The 20,132-nt window shown below is 39.2% G+C and overlaps 1 protein-coding gene across 2 annotated transcripts in view; it reads right to left on the bottom strand.

Moving 5' to 3' along the window:
• Positions 1-464: 464 nt before the first annotated feature.
• The window catches only part of ARRDC4 (arrestin domain containing 4), a 24,256-nt gene continuing 4,588 nt past the window's right edge, over positions 465-20,132 (bottom strand). Inside the window, exons 2-8 of one of the 2 annotated variants that reach the window (XM_053462262.1) lie at positions 16,749-16,818; positions 12,460-12,607; positions 10,667-10,769; positions 9,968-10,224; positions 8,663-8,825; positions 8,208-8,362; positions 7,409-7,569 (exon numbers count right to left, since the gene is read on the bottom strand). In XM_053462262.1, the coding sequence (XP_053318237.1) occupies positions 7,501-7,569; positions 8,208-8,362; positions 8,663-8,825; positions 9,968-10,224; positions 10,667-10,769; positions 12,460-12,607; positions 16,749-16,818 (965 nt within the window). In that variant the 3' untranslated portion in view covers positions 7,409-7,500. Of the gene's footprint in view, positions 1,067-7,408; positions 7,570-8,207; positions 8,363-8,662; positions 8,826-9,967; positions 10,225-10,666; positions 10,770-12,459; positions 12,608-16,748; positions 16,819-20,132 lie in introns of those variants that run through there. The other variant, XM_053462263.1, reaches the window with a different exon arrangement.

Genomic DNA, 20,132 nt, shown 5'->3' with positions numbered 1-20,132 from the left:
GATATATATATCTTAAAAACATCGTTACTCGATTCCGATCCACTTCATCTCCATACTGCATCCTTAGTTTTACATACAAACTGGCACAGGGGGAGTTGCTAGGAGTGTCAATGGCATACCCTCTCCCCTTCAAAGCTCCACTTCATTTCCAAACCTAAGATCATTGAGGTGAGAGCACTCTATTGAGGGTTTTGTGTTCAGTATCTTTAATAACCTTTTATCTTGAAGTGTTCTTCATTCAAGCTCTTAGTGTAGAATAACAATCGGTGGAACCATATCCAAAACGGAAAGGCTCTAATGAGCAGTGTGACTGGGACAAATCTAAGGATCTTTCAAGCAATCAATTTAGGGCACTTTTAAGGCCAGGAGCCGCGGAATGACGTATGTGCTGCCGCTTGCTGGATATGTGCAGCTCCATGCTCTGCTCTTACACGTGACCAGCATGTGACCAGCCCGCGGCTGAACATCAAAACACCAGATCTGCAGTGTAATCGCAAACAAAAGGTAAGTGGCCCATTCCAACTGGCACTGGTTAACTGGGCATATGCCTGGTTGTCGGGTGGCCAGTCTGGAACTTTATAATACTTTATAAAAATATAATTTTTTGTAACACTTTCCTCTGACTTGGGCTTGAATGATACCTGGATGGATGATGGCTGTCTGCTAAGGTAAGAAACACACGTCAATGCAAACATGGCATTTCACATGACTAACATCATATATGATTAGAATCTGTATATTTCACAAATGTAACTATTTATGGCTATATATTTAACCTTTATTTTCACATTAAGCTATTCTCTTCTTTACAAAGCTAGATAAGTCTTTATCCCACTGTATTGTGGTAAACAAGAAGTGTCAAGGTCTTAACCCTCATTAAAACATTCTACTTGAAATCATTGCATAAAGTATATTGCAAGCAGGACTAGAACTCAAACAGCGCTATCCTTACCACCCATTTGTCAGTATTGTTTCAGCAATTCCAAAGCAACGTAAAACCTATTTCAGGCGGATGCTCTCATATGCAGCCTTGTATCTGGTCTCTGCTGGATTAGCGGATCATCTTCTGCAGAAACAGAAGCTTAAGGTCAGGGGGAGAAGGAACACAGCAGGGACTTCTCACATGGCTTTCTAAAAATAAGGTATTACATTTCATGGGATCAATGTTAATAAATAAACGTTCAAAATCAAGGTATGAAGATTTTAGGATGTCTATATAACCCTGAATTTAAGCTACAAAGTGTTAGTTTGGTCTAACATCTGCTGAGTGGCTCAAGGTCCGATAAGAATGAACCCAATTGACTTTGGTGACTTGGTGGTGAACAGGAATGGATCATGGCCAAAAAACTAAAAGGAACCCTCCAGCCATCATATGCACTTTAATTGCATATGAAAGCTGAGAGGTCCCTTTAAAATTATGAAAGTATTATGAAGCTTGTGATAGTCTTACAGACAGTCAGCTCCATTGCTGGCTCAGCAAACATTGCAGGGAGGCATCAATTGATATCCCCGCAAGCATAAGTGAAAAGCACTTGGTTGGCTGCTTCAATCAGACAATCAGTGCCACGAATCACGGGACAATGGAAGGGATGAGAAGCTGCAACTTTTTTATTATTTGAACTATATAGCTCCCTCGTGTCACCTTTCCCTTTGCTTTTCTTCTACTTCCCTGTTGGTTTTTACTTTTGGCCATGTCCTCTTCTTCCCAAGCCACTCTAATAAGATAATTGTAAATTGCTTTCAAATCCAATATCAATTTCTTGGTTACAAGGAAACAGTCAGGATCTCCTGGGATGTTACTACTGTATACATTTGTATTCTACAGTGCACAAGCTACGCACAACAGAAGAGACCACAATACCTGCTACACCAAGTATAGTGGATGCCAAATAACCTTTGTACACAGTTGCCGATATTGTAATCCCTTGCACAGTGCATAGTGCTACATCGACTTTCTGTACATAAAATCTCCATCCATTTGTTTTTTTTACCTTTTTACCCATTGTACAGCGCTGTGGAATATGATAGCACTACATAAGTCAATAAATAATAATAATACAATCTATTTTTGGGCATTATATTTCAAGTATTAAAAAAGATAGTATACTTTTTTCAACGCAGTATATCTGCCAAACGTTATTTGCTGCATTGTGGAGGCTACAGAATGTTTTTTGGGGGTTCTTTGAACAATATTAACCAGAGGGAGTATAAGTTTTTCCCCATTACTGTTTTGTGAACAAACCTCGGGGACTACTTTGACTAGAAACATATCAACAAGTAGAGCCTGATGTTCAATGAAATGTAGAACTTGACAGCAGATAAGAACCATGTGGTCAATCTAGTGTGTCCATGTGTGTGTCTTGTCTAAAATTCAGCATTGCCATATGTCTGTCCCATGCATGTTTACATTCCCTCAATGTATTAGCCTCAACCAGTTCTGCTAAAAGGCCGTTCCACGTATTTACCATGCTCTCAGTTGTTAAAGAATCAAAGCCTGACGTCTAAACTATATGTTCATGTTTTTGATTTTAGCGCAGAAAATTCCAGATGATGCCTTTGACACTTACGCTCCAAATGCTAGTGAAAGTGAGGAGGGCTTTAGTACGCAAATAGCAATTCCCTGTGAAATACTTCAACTAACAAGTGCTTAACTTGATACTTGGGCTCTTGACCTTTGAACCTTTGTTGAAATATCAAATGCTACGCACAAATACTTTGGGCTACATAAAAATACATGTCTGCATTCCTTACAGTAACATTTTGTGCAACGTAGCTGGATACTATAACACACAAACCCAACGTTACAACTGTTCTTAGTTTAGTTACGAGCTCAAGAACCTCCGTCAACAAATGATCTTTAACCAGTCATTAGGAATGAGATGATGACACGGATTATACATTTCAGTTATACACACTGGCGTAACTACAGGGTGCCTCTGGGGGGCCGGTGCGACCCCTGGGACCCCTTCTTCCTGTCTCCTTGTGCGGATTCAAAATAGTTTAGAAAGGGCCCTTCTGACCTAGACCGATCCAGGTCGGAAGGGACCTTTCTAACCGGCGTCAGGAGACAGGAACGAATCGAGATCACGTGACCCCGTGGTGAAACCGAGCCTGCATGCGCCAGAGAGAAAGCTGCAGGAGCGGTGAGAGGTAAGTGGGGGCGGAAGGTGGGATATATATTTGTGTTTGTATATATGTATGAATGGATGTGAGCATGTATGTGTACTTGTGTGTGTGTGTGTTACTGTTTGTAGGGTCCCGGGTGTCTCTGATGCAAGGGAGCTAAGACGCAGCCCCTGTGTTCAGCCCCCTGCTCGTCTCTTTAGCGGGAGCCGTCAGCAGATCCTTTCGCCCCACAAAATATCTCCACCCCCTAATTAGACGGATAGGAGAGTCCTGAAGCTTGGAAGACTATTTAAAACCTCAGTTTGTGATCTAACATTGCCTGTGAATGTGCCTCTGTACTTCACTAGCATTTTGATTATCTTTGAACCTTTGGTATTGACTTCTGCTTGTTTCCTGACTACTACTGATTGCCGCCTGCCCTGAATTGTGTTCTGTGACCCCCGAGTACTCTTTTGCCTGTCTCGTGTTTGTTCATTATCGGTTCCTGACTTTGGCCTGGCTCCTGACCACCATTGGTTTCCGGTTCTTCTGCTCTGTGCCAGTGTGTCTCCTCTGCCAGTGCTGCATCCTTGTACTACATTTAGCTCCATCTATAGGAGTGTCTCCTGTCGACCTCTAGGGGGCAGCTTTCTCCATTCTCTGCAGCGAAGATCCTCTTCTAGATCTGCCCAAGAGCTACAGTGTGTGTGAGCAGGGATGTGTAATTGTGTGTGTGTGTGAGCAGGGATGTGTAAGTGGGGTGAGATGGAGTGTGTATTAGCAAGTTTAAGTAAGTGTGTGTAATTTGTATGTGTTTATATATGTTGTATGTGGGAAGGGGGGGAGGGGCAAAGAAGACACAGACCAGTTGTATGGGGGCAATTTGGCACAGACTAGCTGTTAAATTGGGGGCCCCGGGGCAATTTTTCACCAAGGCCCGGTGTTTTCTAGTTACGCCCCTGTTCTCCCACTGAACATCAAGCAGCCAATTAGCGGAACATATATACCAGAGAGAGAGAGTTCTTCAGAAGCATCTTGAAAAAAGTATTTGTCTTTAAATGAAGGTATTGATATTGATAAGGGGGGTCCCTAGGACACTGTGTCCCTAAACATACATTCTTTATTAGGGGTGCTGCATGGGACACTAGATGGTCCCCTTTAAATTATATTTTACCTAATAGTTTTGCAATAACCGTTTACTACAAACATGACCTTTAAGTGGGCTGTCACCAGATGCAGTGTGCACGGTTCATTAAACGTAGCAAATTTTGTGCAATTTTTCAGGCGTGCAAGATTCACTCAACTCAACATTCATAAGGGGGAAAAAAAGTGGTTTGAAAAAAACATTATAGAATAGTAAAACAAAATATACTTAAAAAATCAGGAAGCTTATGTTGCATAGATTTTTTCTTTATGCAATGGGGGGGGGGTTTGGTAGCTGTTGTGGGGGGGGTACCTTCATGTGTAGTGATACAGTGTTGTCTATGTACAAATTGGCCTGGCCACATGCTGCTGAAAGTGAAATTTATTTTCAAGTTATCATGCCCTTTACTTCATTATTGGGGGCTTATTTAGTTATACAATTACTCGACCATGGTGTTGAATAACATGCAAGGATCATTATTTATTAGAATTTTAATGACAAAATAAGAACCCACAGGATTCATAATAAAGGAGGACATCACATTAGAACACATGTGATGTCTGGCTCAACAATTTTTTTTTTTACAGAAAATACTGCGAAAATAGAATTACACGTCAATGCAGCAGGAATCACATAGATACATTTCAGTAACTTGTTTACACAAAAACACATTTTTTTTTCTTTTTACAAGGATAATTAAAATGTAAGGCCACAGCTTGTAAGGACAAAAATCCCCAAGTAGACATGCAGTCACACATCACAAACATTTTGGAAAAATGTTATGTTTTTTGTAAATTAGGTTGTTTACCCTGTTCACAACACTTTTCACAAATAATCTCTAGGCAGATGAAGCCAAAAGATTCTCTCAATAAATCATAAAGTTACACCCCTCTCCATAGGGAACAAAAGCTTTTTCGGTGCTGAATCGAAGATTTTTCATAAACAAAGTTGAAGTGATTTCCTTCATGTATCTTAATTCTTCACATTGTCTCCACCTAGTATTAAGACCATTTAAGGCACTCTGCTTTAACGCAACCTCTGGTATTTTATTTAAAACCTTTTTTCTTTGTGTATTGTACATTTATATTGTCAGTAGGGTACATCACGTGTGCTATAGTTTTGTTACCTGAAGCAGAAGACCAGCAAAACTTAGTTTTGCATGGGTGTCATCAGTTCCTGCTTTTCCGGTGTGATTTATATTCAAAGCATACAGTGTTGTGTGTCACCTTTCCCAGCCAGACTGAAGACACAAGCGGTGACACTAAGCCAGAGCGGACGTGAGAAGCCCTGCACATGAAGACATTGTAGTGTTGCGTATACAACATGTGTCAGCTCATGGGAACCAAGCCCCCTCCCATTTTCTCTGGGAAGTTACGATTTGACTCATACAATAATCTCCCAATTGTTTTGAGCTTGTGGATGTAGCGTAATTTCCTCTCCAAACAAAACAGAAAAAAATTACAGTAATAACAAATTCCATGTAATAACAGTAACACAAAGGAAAGTCACCACTCCACATACACCAAAAAACAGGAATCATTTGAATAGGATACTTGTGAGTTGGGCTTCTGAGATGATTGAGCGGTCACTATTACCCATAGGGATTCCTATAGGAACAACCTTAAGAAACCCAGAGAGAGAGATTATTTACTGAGCACTCCCACTTCAGTAATCGAGTGTGAGGCGAGTTAACCTAGAGTTTATCATATGTCGATATCACCCTTATGCAAAGTAAGTTGAGGTACTGTCACGATGAGACTACAGCTGATATCGGGGTATGTGAGCACATTAAGGCTGATTTTCCAGAACAAAGAGGTACTAAGTAACTCAGCTTTTGGACATTACAGCAGTGTCTAAACAATAGATTCCCTGGTTGCTCAATGTTGTACCCAGAGAATCACACACAGATTCACATAGTTGGACTGTCAGCAAAACATTACTGCCTTTCTATGGAATTCTTGGAATTCTCTTTAACATTATGTGGCTGTGCTGGAAATCAATGCCAAAGAATAGGTAACAAGTATTCTTATCATGTGATAGGAATTTTGCATATTAACCCGTTAAGGAAAACAGGTTGTCCTTAAACTCATTAACGACAATGCATTGTGAGCATGTGCATATACAGGCTTTGTTGTGAGGGGGTATAAAATGTTGCAAAGTGCTGCACGTGAGCTGATTTGCAGTGCAAACAAAAAAAAAAGCAAGCAGAACTGTTTTCTTGCAGGGATATGTCCTATTTAAGACAATTACAGTCTAACATGAAAAATGTTTCCCTAATTGTGACAAAACTTCTGGCACTTAGTGACATAAGATTGTGTGTTTCAGGATATATAACTAAAAATTGCCTGAGGGTGTTACGGATTGGGGTGTATGAGAGAAGATTGCTTAGCCTTTGCTCTCCAGGTGCTGGTTGAGGAGTAGTGCTCTACCCCTAGGCTAGCTTTGCCTCCTCCAGCCCTGTTTCATGCAGCTTTGCCCGAACTCCAGATGGGGAACTTCTGGGGAAGTATACTTGCAAAGTTTCGAGTATGGGGATATTACTTCTTAGAACAGAATGCACTCTAACAATATACATAAAATAACTGATTTAAAGATAAATGATAATATTCTTTGTTATTAAAGGACTGCAGAGGAACATAATACTTAAACACCAACGTATGAACAAAAATAAAGCGATAAACAGATTATGGCTCAGAGTAAAAAAAAAAAAAAATACAGAAGGCAGAATTTAAGCTTTCTTATTTGAAATAAATCAAATAATATAAGTTTTTGTTATGAAATATCATAAAGGACAGGAGGTGCTGGTATTCAGTAGTACAATTCTGGGTTTTTTTCCCCCCTGATATGAGAAAGCGTTCACAAAAAATTCTTGCAGTAACACAGTAAGAAAAAAAGCACTAAACAGTCCACAGAATTCCCTTTTGCTTGTTCTGCACAAGTTGTGCGAGGTAAATAGCTTGCTACATAGTTGCTTTCTATATTTTTCCTTTTGCATTTTGACAAACTCCCTCTTTTCCCTTTCCATTTGGTCTTTGGATAGAACTATGTGGTGATATCCACTTAAATGTTCACTTCCTGTTCATCTTAAGATATTCGGATATCTTCATCGTTTTAGGAAGTTTTTAGGATCGACGGCTGGTGATTTCCCAGATTTCTCCCTTTTTTAGGCACAGATAGCATTAACAAGGCTTTAATGAACACAGAATCTGAGACACCTTATGAAATCTTGAAGTAGACTAATCTCCAGTGAGTCAAATGATGTTGCCGTCTATTGTAAACGAGACATGTCTTTCCGCCATGGGACAGGGATGTGGATCTACCTATTTAAGAAAATGAATATACAGTTGTAAATTGTTTACATTAACCTGTAACATACTTTAGGAAATTAGCAGTGATGTATCATTAGAAAATAAAAGAATCATAGGCCAAGACAGGTAAAGTATTAAGAAATGTAACATATTTCTTTAAACAGGAACTCTCAACATTCTGTATTACTAGTATCAGATTCAAATATGTTTAGAAATATTGTGATTTCTATGTTAAATCCTGCTCTAGTTTCTGCATAATATATTTTTTTCAGGCAGTTGATTATTATCCATTTGTATGTGTTCTAGCTCTGTTACCTTGGCCCAATCTACTAGACAAACACCCTGACTCCTTATCATACGACCTGTTGTAAATAATAATGTGGCTTATTGTTAATTTCTCAGCGGGGCAAAATAAAGTCTATGCAAGAATGGATTTCATTGCCATAAAGCATTTGCTCAGTGTGGTGATTGTGCAGGGCAAGTTACCGAAAATACCCCTTGACAACAATGGCAGTAAGAGATAAAACCTGGTTATTGTCAATGCTAAGCTATATGACTCTATATGAGGCTGAAATTGAAGAATATTTTTTCAATGGGACTTTCCCTTTTGGTAGGGTAGGTAATAGCGAAACACTGAAAATACATTTTACCTCGGAATAAAAAGGTGGCGGCTGGAAGCGGAACTCCTGCATTACAGCAAATGGAGGACATTGAATCTGCTCTTCTACGTCACTGTACACTGTAGTAAGTGGGACATCCCTGGAGAGATCATCCTCAGACACTACGTCTGCATAGTTTGGTGGTGCTGGAAAGGAACACATAAATAAATAAAACCAATGGGACATTTAATTTATTCATTAAAAAACTTTTTTTTTTTTTTTTTTTTTTTAACATTAACACTCTGGAACTTAAGGGGTTAAACTACATTTTCTTTTAAAGCAGGATGGAGCAAGTAAATAAAATTGCAGAACAATAATTTGAACAAGAATATTGATAACAAGAGTAGCAATGATCATTGTATCAATAATCGTAATACTAACTAAAATAAATTGGACAATAGTTAAAGGCATATAGACAGCACAGTTTAGTCTAAAGCAGTCCCTACCTTCTGGTTGCTCAGACAAGGTCATGGCAAGCCAGCTCATATCCACCGGAAACTGACTGACAACACTGGCGTTCCTATAGGTAAAGCCGTTGTAAGGAATTGTACCTATAACTAAAGGCAGCTCTACCTTTAGTTTCTTAGCACCGGGAATATGAATATACACCTATAAGAAAAAAAGCAAATTGATTAATGGATGTATCACCTTAAACTACCCCATTATGGTGGGGTAGTAATGTATGCTTTTTAGGAATTAGCAAAGCAAATGTTTTCTCCACAGCCTAGGTCTGCAAAGGACCATATACTTATAATATAGTATAATATTATATATATATATATACTAATAATATAGTATACCTATAAATAGTACAAACTAGTGGATAAATGCCAGGGCATTTTTATGGCATTGTCCCTTAATGCTGTAATGTGAAGTCATTCTAACATTGAATGACAGTAACTGTACTACATGGATGTCATATATGACAGTTTCTTGGATAAATGAATCCAACATCGGAAACCATCTATCATATGCGTAAATACTATCTGCCTTAACTAAAAAGCACAGCTAAGGCATCTCATGCATATTTCTCAGGATCCTCTGGGAACATTACATCAAGCAGCTATTGACAGCCCAATAGAAAGCTTTAAATCATTTCCCGGAATCTACCTGCGATGTTGTAACAGAGTGCAAATAAACTACTTGTGCTAGACACTGCGTAGAGTGATTAGTCTCTAGCTATTATCACCTTGTGGTGAAGTCAGCTCTAGCATACAACAGACAAGAAAATAAAAGAGAGGATACTTATGTGAAAAGAGTGAGAGGTGTAAAAGTGGCATAGCACCTGCCATGTTCTTAAGCGGATTTAGCACAACATAAAAGCAGTGTCAATCTACAGGGTGGCTATTTGGTGAACTCATAGTCATCATTTATTTTTAAAACACAAGCCAAATAAAGCTCTCTACCTTCAATAAAAGACAAAAAAAAAAGAAACTATTAAAAAAAAAAAATAAAAAGTGCTGTGTAATTCAGAAAGTGTGTGTTGGTGTTCTTCCCTTGTTGCAATTCCTATCCTTGTTACTACCGGATTCATATGCCTTCTTTGAGTAGCTGGCATTCTGGCTACAGTTGCTAGTAGTAGTCTCATGCTAATCCTGCCAAATTACTCGATTAAATGATGCGGTATTTTTGCCAAATGGAATGTTGATACATCCTGAAGAATTTTACAACAATATTACAAAGGGCAAAGTGCTAGATATGATTGTAACCAGCTCCCCGTTTCCAATATCAGGAAGGGAACGTGCACTCACTTCTAGAGAATATTCCACTCGGATGATGTTGCAGTCTAGGATAGAAGGAGAAACAGGAGGTACTTTTAGTGTTTTCCCGTTCCACAGCTCTGTTCTTCCAGATGCAATGTGGTTCCCTCGGACGCTGGAAAGCATCTGCCTGTACATTTTTGTCTTTCCATTGATGAAGAATTTCTGAGTTTGGTATATGGCAGCTTTGGGAACCACTAGGCGAGAAGAGCCATTCTCAATATCTGCATAAATTGAAATGGCTTCTCCTACAAAACAGAAGATGGACACGCAATTCAGTCAGAATAGAACAGTAATAGTCGCAATAGTTGCATTGTTAGCACTGTCAAAAACAGCAACAGAAAAAAATGTACGTTTAAGTGTGAAGCATCTTACGTCCCCAAGGTCAGTCACAGCAAGGGTGAGCACATTGACCCGGTTTTTCAGGACACATAATATTTCACATACCAGCATGGGTAAAGTGTGACTTGGAAAGATGGCTAATGCGTTCACACTATCCACATTCCTCATTAGTAAAACTTCAGCGAGAGCATTCGCTCCTCAAACCTCATGATGACCACAACCCTGACATTTGTCAAGCTCCAAAAGAGTGGGTAAAACAATGGTACAATTGCTTTAAATATAAAGTTTTTTGTTCAAGGATAATTATTTTATTTTTAAGAACCAGGAAGATAAGGGAGAGAAACATACCATTGCTGTATCCCTTTCTTCCAATTTTAGCAGTTAAAGAGATTGGACCTGACGTAAAGACCCAACAACCAACTGTTTCTTCCTTGGATCTTAGTACCGCAGTCTAGAAATACATACAAAACAAACAAAAAAAAACAACACATAAAGACATTAGACTTTTAGTAAAACTGATAACATTTTGCCAAGCTATGAAGATATAAAAATACTAAGAGCAAAGTGTTACAATGTTATCAAAAACAAGAATTTACAATAGTTAAGTATGTTTAGTTATCCTACGATATGGGCTCTACCTGTGCTCAAAAACAGAGTGCGTTGCTATGTGTTCAAACCATAACACAGTTCTCGTGATCAAATCAGGTTTTTGTTTAAATACTGCAGCCTATGAACAAGCCATCAAAAAGATAATATTTCGAATTCTGAACAGAGGCATATATTGTCTGACTGGCCCGTGGGATGTTTTTTCTCTTTGTTATAAAACATACAAATTAATAATTTATATTATTATTTTATTTATTATTAACTTGACACACGCGGTCTTATAAAGGGATACATTCGCTCCCACCCCTTCAGTTACTTTGTGAGCAAGAGATGTGTTCATCTTAGAAGCCACTTTTAGACCTATGTCTAGTTCCTAGGCAAGAGATAACCAACAAGTAGCTTTCCACCTGCTGTGAAACTACAACTACCATAATGCTAAGCTACCCATTCATCCAGTCTTTATTTTCCCGGATCTTGGGAAAGCAGGTCTAAGACGGCTGCAGCGCTGCCTCAAGTTTATGCAACGATGGAAATTATATAAATAGTACTTTTTTCTGTTTGTATTTTTTTGCGATCATCTACTTTTCTTAAAATGAACACGGTAATTTAAACATCACATTACGTGCACTTGATTGACAGTGTTGTCACCAACAATATTTGCTGTTATTATCCCAAATACACATTACTGTTTTTCACTGGAAAATATTATGCCTACAATATCACGTGGGCGCGCGGACGGGGTTAATACAGCGTGAAGCATTTAGAAGGCTTTTGCGTTCCATCTGAAACTCCCAGATTTTGCGAAGTTACAGAATGCAGTCGTGCTCCTTCCCCATAAAACAAAATCTAAGTCAAATTGGTGTTGTTAAAATCAGCTTCAATTGCCAGAGCATTCTCTATGATGATATCATTCATATTTAAATACCGGCCATTAGTCTCCTGTATAGCTGTCATAAAAGTGCAAGGTATAATTGTATATTATTTTGATAAAATGGGCTCAGATAAAAGAATAAAGCTCATTAGCTCCCCATCTCGCTGCTTTGTTGTTACTTATGCTCTGATCCTCCCTGCCATACTATGTATTTGCGGTGATTATTGGAGTTCAATGCTTTAATGTGATCAAATCTGCCATTAGGGCATGATAGCTGAAAGGATTTTTAGCAGCAGCTGCATACACTTACTTAGTGTTAGAAAATGGCATGAAAAATGGAAGGATACGTGACATATAATGGTCTGCCTTAGATAGCAGACCTGCGATGATTAATAATAAGCCTCACATAATTACGTCTTCTGCAGCTGTCATTATTCACGTTTAGGACAGCAAGCCTTACAAATGCAGTCTTCGCTATAAATGGTGCTGCGTGATGTACATCTAATAGAACAAATCGGAACACCTGCATATATTAGAGTGCGAATATACGAAATACAGGCTCCTACAAGTACTTGTTATTTGGCGTTAAATAGAAATGAAATCAAGACATCAGGTTTTATTTAAAAAAAAAAAAATAAGTTTCAGGTAGTTGATTATTCCTTACGAGTAAAGCCGGCGAGTTGACATCAATATGATTGATAATGCGGAGCTCTCTGTGAACGCTTTGAGGAGGCACGGACGCCCTTTCCAAAACCGCTGTCACCTGGTAATAAACTCTGCCATATTTCCCACTAAATGTAGAAACCAAATGCCTGAAAAGAACAAATGCAAACAAAACAATTATTAGAACAATACTCAGCAAAAAAAATATTCTGAACAAAATTCCTATATGGTTTCATTATATATATATATATTTAAATAAATAAAAAAAAAATTATATATTATATAATATAATATATATGAATTTAATTATATATATATACACACACACACACACACACACATCACACACTTCAGTGATGGAAAAGACTCTCAAATAAACACTTTCTTATGTCCCCATCCACAAAATATACTATGGGGCTAGTCCCAGAAGGAGGAGCGCTCCTTGAAGTTTTCCAAAAGGAATGCATATACATTCTGTCCCTATTTGTATGCATGGTTTACGATTATTGATTGCCCCAACTCATTTAAGTTTATGCAAGTATTAAAAGAGAAAAATATGTTGGATGAAAAATGCCCTGATCTGCTTTTTTTCAGAAAGTCAACATGCTTTATTGTGCTGTGCTATTAATCAGATGCTCCTCTGCATATAGAAAGACAGAATACTTCTTGACATTATTTGATATAGGGGTTCACTTTTATTTTTATCTTAATGAAACCAATATTTATGTAAGGAGTTTATATAAAACTGGGTGGTATAAGTGAAGCTTCGAAATCAAATACATCATACAAGGCAGTTGAGAAAATATAATTTGTTTCGTGTACAGAGGGAACTAACGGCACGGGTGCGGAGCCTCAGAGTTCTAACCTTGGACCTTCGCTGCTCGACATGTGCGTTACTAATATTGCAAACACTCAGCAATGCATGTTTTGCAGATGACACGGCGCCTGGCAGAATGGTTGACATAACTAGTGGGCCTTCCCTGACTGGGAGTCTTACACGGACAAAAGCTGAAAAACACAGTTGTTGACCAATTCATAAACAGTCAATGATTTATTTCACTGTTCCTGCTATGTCACTAGTCTGGTCCGACCTCTGAGAAGATGCTTGTCTCTCTGCAGGACAGATAGAAATATCAGACACCAGATCGGTGGTGGCAGTGTTATGATATTAGTTATAGTTCATTGCGGGTGGTATTAAGGGTGGACATTTTTAATTTTTATCACTATTTCCGGTCTAGGGCAGACAGTGAATTTTAACCCTTTTACCACCTGAACCAAGTCATGTGCACGCTTGGAATAGGGTGCGTTCGTGACAGAGGGCCCTGCTCTTATGAGCTTACAATCTGGGGGGGGGGGAGCAAGACAGTAGGAGAGGACTGTTAGGATGGGGAGGAGTTGATCGAGTCAGAATGTTCTGTAGAAGTTGTAAACTTCTCCAAAAAGGTTATGATAAACAGAGGCGTAAACCCTACCTTTTTAAAATGTACACTACCGTTTATAAGTTTGGTGTCACTTATTATGATTTATGGTTCTATTTAGCACCATCATATTCTGTAGCGCTGTAAGTAGTAGAATACAGTAGTATAGGGCTGCAACAACTAATCGATAAAATAGATAATGAAAATTGTTGCCAACGAATTTCATTATCGACTAGTTGAATCAATTTTATCAATTATAAGATAAGGGGTTTTTCATATCTGGGGAGGACGGAGGGGCATGTCTGGGGGTATAATGCATATCTGGGTAGGGCTGCAACTAACGATTATTTTCATAATCGATTAGTTGGCCGATTATTTTGTTAAAAACAAACAGCAGAATAATAAAAAAAAACTTTGATAAAATGCAATTCTTGTTTTTATTTTCCAACCTGCCCCCCCCCCAGTTATGCACATTTGAGCCCAGGCTTGCCACACTGTCTCCCAGATATGCAACATACCCCCAGATACAAAATTATGAATAGGTGGTACTTAGTTCCTTCTGTTTTAGTAAAGATGTTTCCTAATAATCTCCTGTTGGCGTTGTGGTGCAGAGAGAGGGGACATGCTCCATATTTGGTGGAATTGCAATCCAATTTGAAAACTTTGGCAACAAGTTTCATATAGACTAGTAGATAATTTCGGACAACAATGGAAATTAACTCCTGAGAGAGCTCTACTTCATCTAAATTTGCCGAATAGTGGAAAAAAAGATGCACAATTCCTTCTCCACTTACTAACGGCAATTAAAATAGTGATTGCTAGAAACTGGAGATCTGCAGCTCCAATCCCGTGGGCCAAAATAAAATCGCAGTTAGTATACCAATTTCACATGGAAAAAGGAATTTTAGCGCAAACACTCTGGAATTAGATTGGATTGGATAAACTTTTTGGTCGACGGTAAATTAGACCCAAGAATTGAAAGAAATCTAATTAGATAACTCCCTAAAATCACACACACTAAATATTGTTAGGAAATCTAGTAAAGACGAATTGAATCATTGTAAGTCTTGTATGTCATTGTAATGTAAATTTGTATTGTTTTTAAATGCAGAAGTGACAAATGTTTATTCTTTTCTTTGTATAGTACAATTGACATTGTGTCAAGATGTTTATAACTAACTGCATTTGTGTTTAATAAAAGAAAAAAAATCAGCTATTTCCAGCTACAATAGTTGCTTAAAACAGGGCTTGACAAATTTGTTGTGAATCTAGGCGCCAGCTAAAAAAGTTAGGAGCCAGGATTTTTTTAAACTAACAGTTGGTCAGGAGGGATCTGATCATCATCAGCCCACTTACTAAACTCACAGCATTTGACCTGGAAGCACCCTGGACTTTCAGGTCAGTGCTGTTTTTTTTGGGGTTTTTTTTTTTTAAATAATTTTTTTTGATATATATATTTTTTTTTAACACTTTCAATGCTGATGTTCCATTGGAGCACAGCATTGATTGATATTTAGTCCCCACAAGCTTGTGGGGACAAATGTTAACCCCTGCAATGCCACGAATGTGTTATAAACAATTGTGGAATTGAAGGGGTTAACGCTGCACTGTCGCTCTCATGGAGCGATCAGGCAGCAGGGGGTGTTGGGGCTGGTCTCCACACTCATGTGGAGACCGAAGAACCCTCTCCCCCTGTCCCTGAAGCTGCCTCTGGCAGCTGGGACTCAATTGCTGGTCTATAGACCAGCCATTGCAGGGGGGAGTCTCTGATGACTGCTGTAGGCTTCCATGCCTACAGGAGTCATCACAGGGCTTGTTGGGGCTCGTTTTTGCTGTTGCTGGTCTGCCTGGGCTTCCAGGCAGACCACCAGCAGCAGAGCCCCTTGAAAAACGGGAATTAACCCCTAAATGCCGCGATCGCGGCATTGAAGGGGTTAACGCTGCCCTGTCGCTCTCATGGAGCGATCAGGCAGCAGGGGGGTGTTGTGTCAGGTCCCCACACTTGTGTGGGGACCCAATCAACACTGAACCCCCTTTCCTGAAGCTGCCTGTGGCAGCTGAAAACGCTATTGCAGGTTTCTCTGCAACCGCGTTTTCAGCCTACAGGATCACTCCGTGGGAGTGATCTCAGGCTCGGGGGCGGGCTCGGAGTGGCTGTGCTGTCTGCCCAGACTCCTGGGCAGACAGCAACAGCAGCGCCCCCGTGTGGTGACACGGGGGCAATTTTTGTGAATGTAAGAGGCTGACAAACTCCTAGGCGCCAGGACAAAATTCTGAGTCGCCATGGCGACCTGGCGCCTGGGATTTGTCGAGCCCTGGCTTAAAACATTAACAATGCCTGCGCCATTTGAACTTCAACGTATATTACAGAAGTATACCCCGACCTTTAGCAATCCCTGATCTTGTCCCAGATTCAGGATAGCTTTATGCACATTTAAATTCCCTCGCTGTACAAGCCTCTACCATTTCTGCTGAGAGAATGTTCCATGTATCTTCCTTACATCACCTTTGATGAAAATACCGGATAAATGTGGAAATGATGAGTAAAATGCGGCTCAATTCCATCATGTGCAAAGCAATGACATTTAGATCTTTCAATTACTCTGTGATATGTCAACCCTCTGCCACTCACAGGGTTTATTGTAAGCAACATGTTGATCGATACTAGGATTAAAGATTTAAAGAAGGAAGAAACAAAACAAACACTGTGATGTTAATATTTAAATATTAAATAACGTCAGTGGTAAAGGAAAACAGTTATTTTACACTATTGTACCAAGCAACAATTTAGCACGGAATTGGGGAAAACAATATATGTATAGATCTAAGCCTCCAAAAAACAATAATGATCATAATACAAAAAACAACTTACCCAAGAGGTACTTGAAAATTAAATCGAATGTTGTGTTTTCCAGCTGAAAACGTGTTATTTTCATCTTCGCCTAAAAGAAGTTAACGATCATTTAAGTGCATGTATCACGCTAAAGCAAACAACATCAAGAGCTGATAAAACACTCATGGTGATACTTGTAGATGAAAACAAAGTTTAGGAACCAGCCGAAAGGTGATCTACTGTCTTACCTGGAAACTCAAACAATGTTTAAAAAACAACAAAAAAAAAAGGACACTGGAGCAGTGCTCAGTGAATTTAAGTTCTGAAAAAGTAATTATAAGTGTTAGTGATACTTGATCATAGAAGTATTGAGAAACATTATCCTTGAAAACCGAAGCTCAGATTCTAATGACCCAACCTCCACAGAGTGGCCTCCTTATTATAAGCTTAGATCCAGTTGCGTAGGCTTACTTTTTTTTGTTGCAGCCGAGAGGAGACAGAGAGGCACCAAGCTGTCGCCCAGGAATAAGTTTTCAGCAACCGCTCGACGTCCCCTCTCCTCCGCGAGGCCTATGATTTGGTTGCTGTGCCGGCATTTCGTGCCGACCGCCGGAATATGACGTCATATCCGTCGCTCAGCAGTGATGCAACCGTGGCAAAGGCAGCGTCAGAGGCAGCGGCCGAAGCCTCGCTCTTATCTGATTTGGATAAGGGGGTCTGGCCTCATTTTCGTGGCTTTGTACAAATCGCCTAAGTTAGCAAAAGTCGGTATATTCAACATATGTACAAATCTGGATGCACAAGTCTATTATGAAGCACAAGCTCCAAAGAGTTTCTCCTGCAAGAAGCATAATATATATAGCTAAAGCACTGAGAGTTTGAAGAAAAGTCCCATGTTTCCAATGCATTACGCAGGGGTCTACTTACAGAAAAGCTTGGGGTTATATTCAACTTTCCAGCAAAATTGCTCTTTAGTGAATACACCCCAATGAGTTAAACGTATGGGCTTCATAGAAATAACATACGGACTCTTCAAAACCACTTTTTATCCCTGTTTCAGTCACCAGTTATAAAACTATTAATATGTTTGAAAGCTTTCACAACTTAATAAGGAGTCAGGGAAGGCCTGGTCATCTCCATAATAGAATCACTTATTAGAGGAGATGGGAAACAGAAGTATGAACTAAAAGCTGCAACAACATGTTTAAGTATCATGGAGGCGGTATCTGTGCATGGTTAATTGATGACTTGTAGATGTCTTGGCAATTTAAATAGTGTCCGTCCTTTACGTCACACTGACATCCCTCAGTCTTCCCAGGGTGTGAGTTGAGGTGCCATAGAGTTTAATGGAAGCTTGACTCACAAGTACTCAGGTGGAGCTGCCAGGTACTATAGGAGGCAGTGCACTTTAATTATGGTGATTGCTTTACTAGAAGTAAGCCGGTGAGGAGGAAATGAGGCAGACTAATTCTATAATTCTCCTATAAAACGGAAGTATGCATATATTTACATGCAGTGAATCCAAAAACCCAAAACGTATTTCAATGTGAGTTACTTATATATAGGGCTGGAGTGCACTTTTAGGTTTGCTTGTGACTGGTGCAGGGCCTACTGTAAACATGTGAGCAGGGCATTCTACCCTTGCTCAAGGGCTTCTAATTGAACCTGGTTGGGACCAGTCTATGATGAGCAGGTAAACGTAACATGGATTGCCGTCCTTTACATTGACACAGCCTCCAAAGCATGGGGAGGAACACATATTTAATATAAAGGAACAGCAATGTACAGTTACATTGATATGGTCTTCTGTGCAGTAACAATAAACCAAATCAAACCAAAGCTTTGCCTTTTCTCTGTTCAGTGTCTAAAGTATCACACTCTGCTCTTCCAGTCGTCAATCACCACCTGTTGTCTTCCAGCTTTACTGTACCTTTTGCTCCACTCCTAAAACTTAGGTACACATTACAAGTCTTGATACTGTAGCGTAACCAGTAGTGACAAAAACCTGAGGCAAACACACAACAGATCTGATACTAATCTATTCTCTCTTCTCTTCCTATATAACACGTTAAAATGAATCTACTAAAAAATCCAAAACATTTGTCATTTAATTTTCATTTTAGAGGCTCCGTGTGCTTACTGTTTTTGGGGCACAATCTTACTTTTCCTTAATAAACATGTGGCATGTTAAGCTTGTGTGCAAATCCTCCTTTACTTAATGTAATGGTTTGTCTTAGTCTGTCAAAGCTAGTTTTGCCATACCCTTTGATTATGTATTATAAGAAGTGCTGTGTAGATTACTGCCATATATAAATAAAAAGATAAATAAATAATACTATTAATGGCATTCTTTACAAAATTTTCTTCTCTTGGGCATCATTTTATGAGATTGACCCACTGATACACACACTGTGCCACTGGTCACTCAACTACATTTAATCATATTAGACATTCTCAGCCACAAAGACACACATCAAATAAATCCACAATAACTTTCAGCCGCTGACACTAAATTTCCTTGTGATCCACCTCACCTCTATTAGGTTCCTGGCTACGTTTCCACTCCCACATAAACGCCGTACATTTCACAGACCAGACTGGCGGCGTGCTTGCAAGGTTCTTGCAATATGGCGGTAGCTTGGGGGCTGTTCAATTGCAACAGAACCCTGATCGGAATGACCTTACTATAATCAATATAAATTGCTACTGTAAACCATGCTGCTTTCTAGCATATTCCTTTCATTCACAAATTCTCCAGCCTAACGTACATGTCACTTTTATTTCATGACCTTTTGGAAGGGCCTAACATCGTGGCATGCGCTACTTAACACCATAGATCTTAAGTTTCTCTGAAACAATAAACTCTTTGGGGAAGCATGTTAAACATCACAAGTGATCCAACCTGCCTCTATGTCGCCTGCAGTGTTGCATCTATTTCTGAATGCAATCTGTGTCTTTGCCTTTCTCCCCAAAGTGTTTACTTACTAATATGGGAGTCATCCCGAAGTGGTTACAACTGACACTTAATTACGCACTTTGAAGGAGTAATGCCAGCAAATGTCTCCTGGGCTGAGCTCGCCCTGTCTAACGCATATTTTATTTGGTGAGTTGACTTGTGAAGTCTCAAGGATTTAACGAAGAATCATACAGGCTTTGGCGCTTTATAACCCTCTAGTATCTTACAGTATCCTTTTTGTTTTTCTATATTTCAAACTTTAGCTCTCCTACTTTAGTGAATAAATCCCTCTCTTTGTGCCTCTCTCCCATCAAAAAGAAAGCATTATAATTATTTTTTGTAGAACCAACAAAAGTGTTTGATAATTTAATGCTGTAAATAACAATGGCATTTTTACTTAAAAGGATCCCATTACTCACCTTAACAATCAGTGTGTAACCTATTTTTTCTATGATAGAGGATTTTAA

Source organism: Spea bombifrons, chromosome 4, assembly GCF_027358695.1.
Source record: "Spea bombifrons isolate aSpeBom1 chromosome 4, aSpeBom1.2.pri, whole genome shotgun sequence".
NCBI classification, from domain to species: domain Eukaryota; kingdom Metazoa; phylum Chordata; class Amphibia; order Anura; family Pelobatidae; genus Spea; species Spea bombifrons.
The sequence above is the reverse complement of the archived record's forward strand: the minus strand, read 5'-3'. Positions and strand labels throughout refer to the sequence as shown.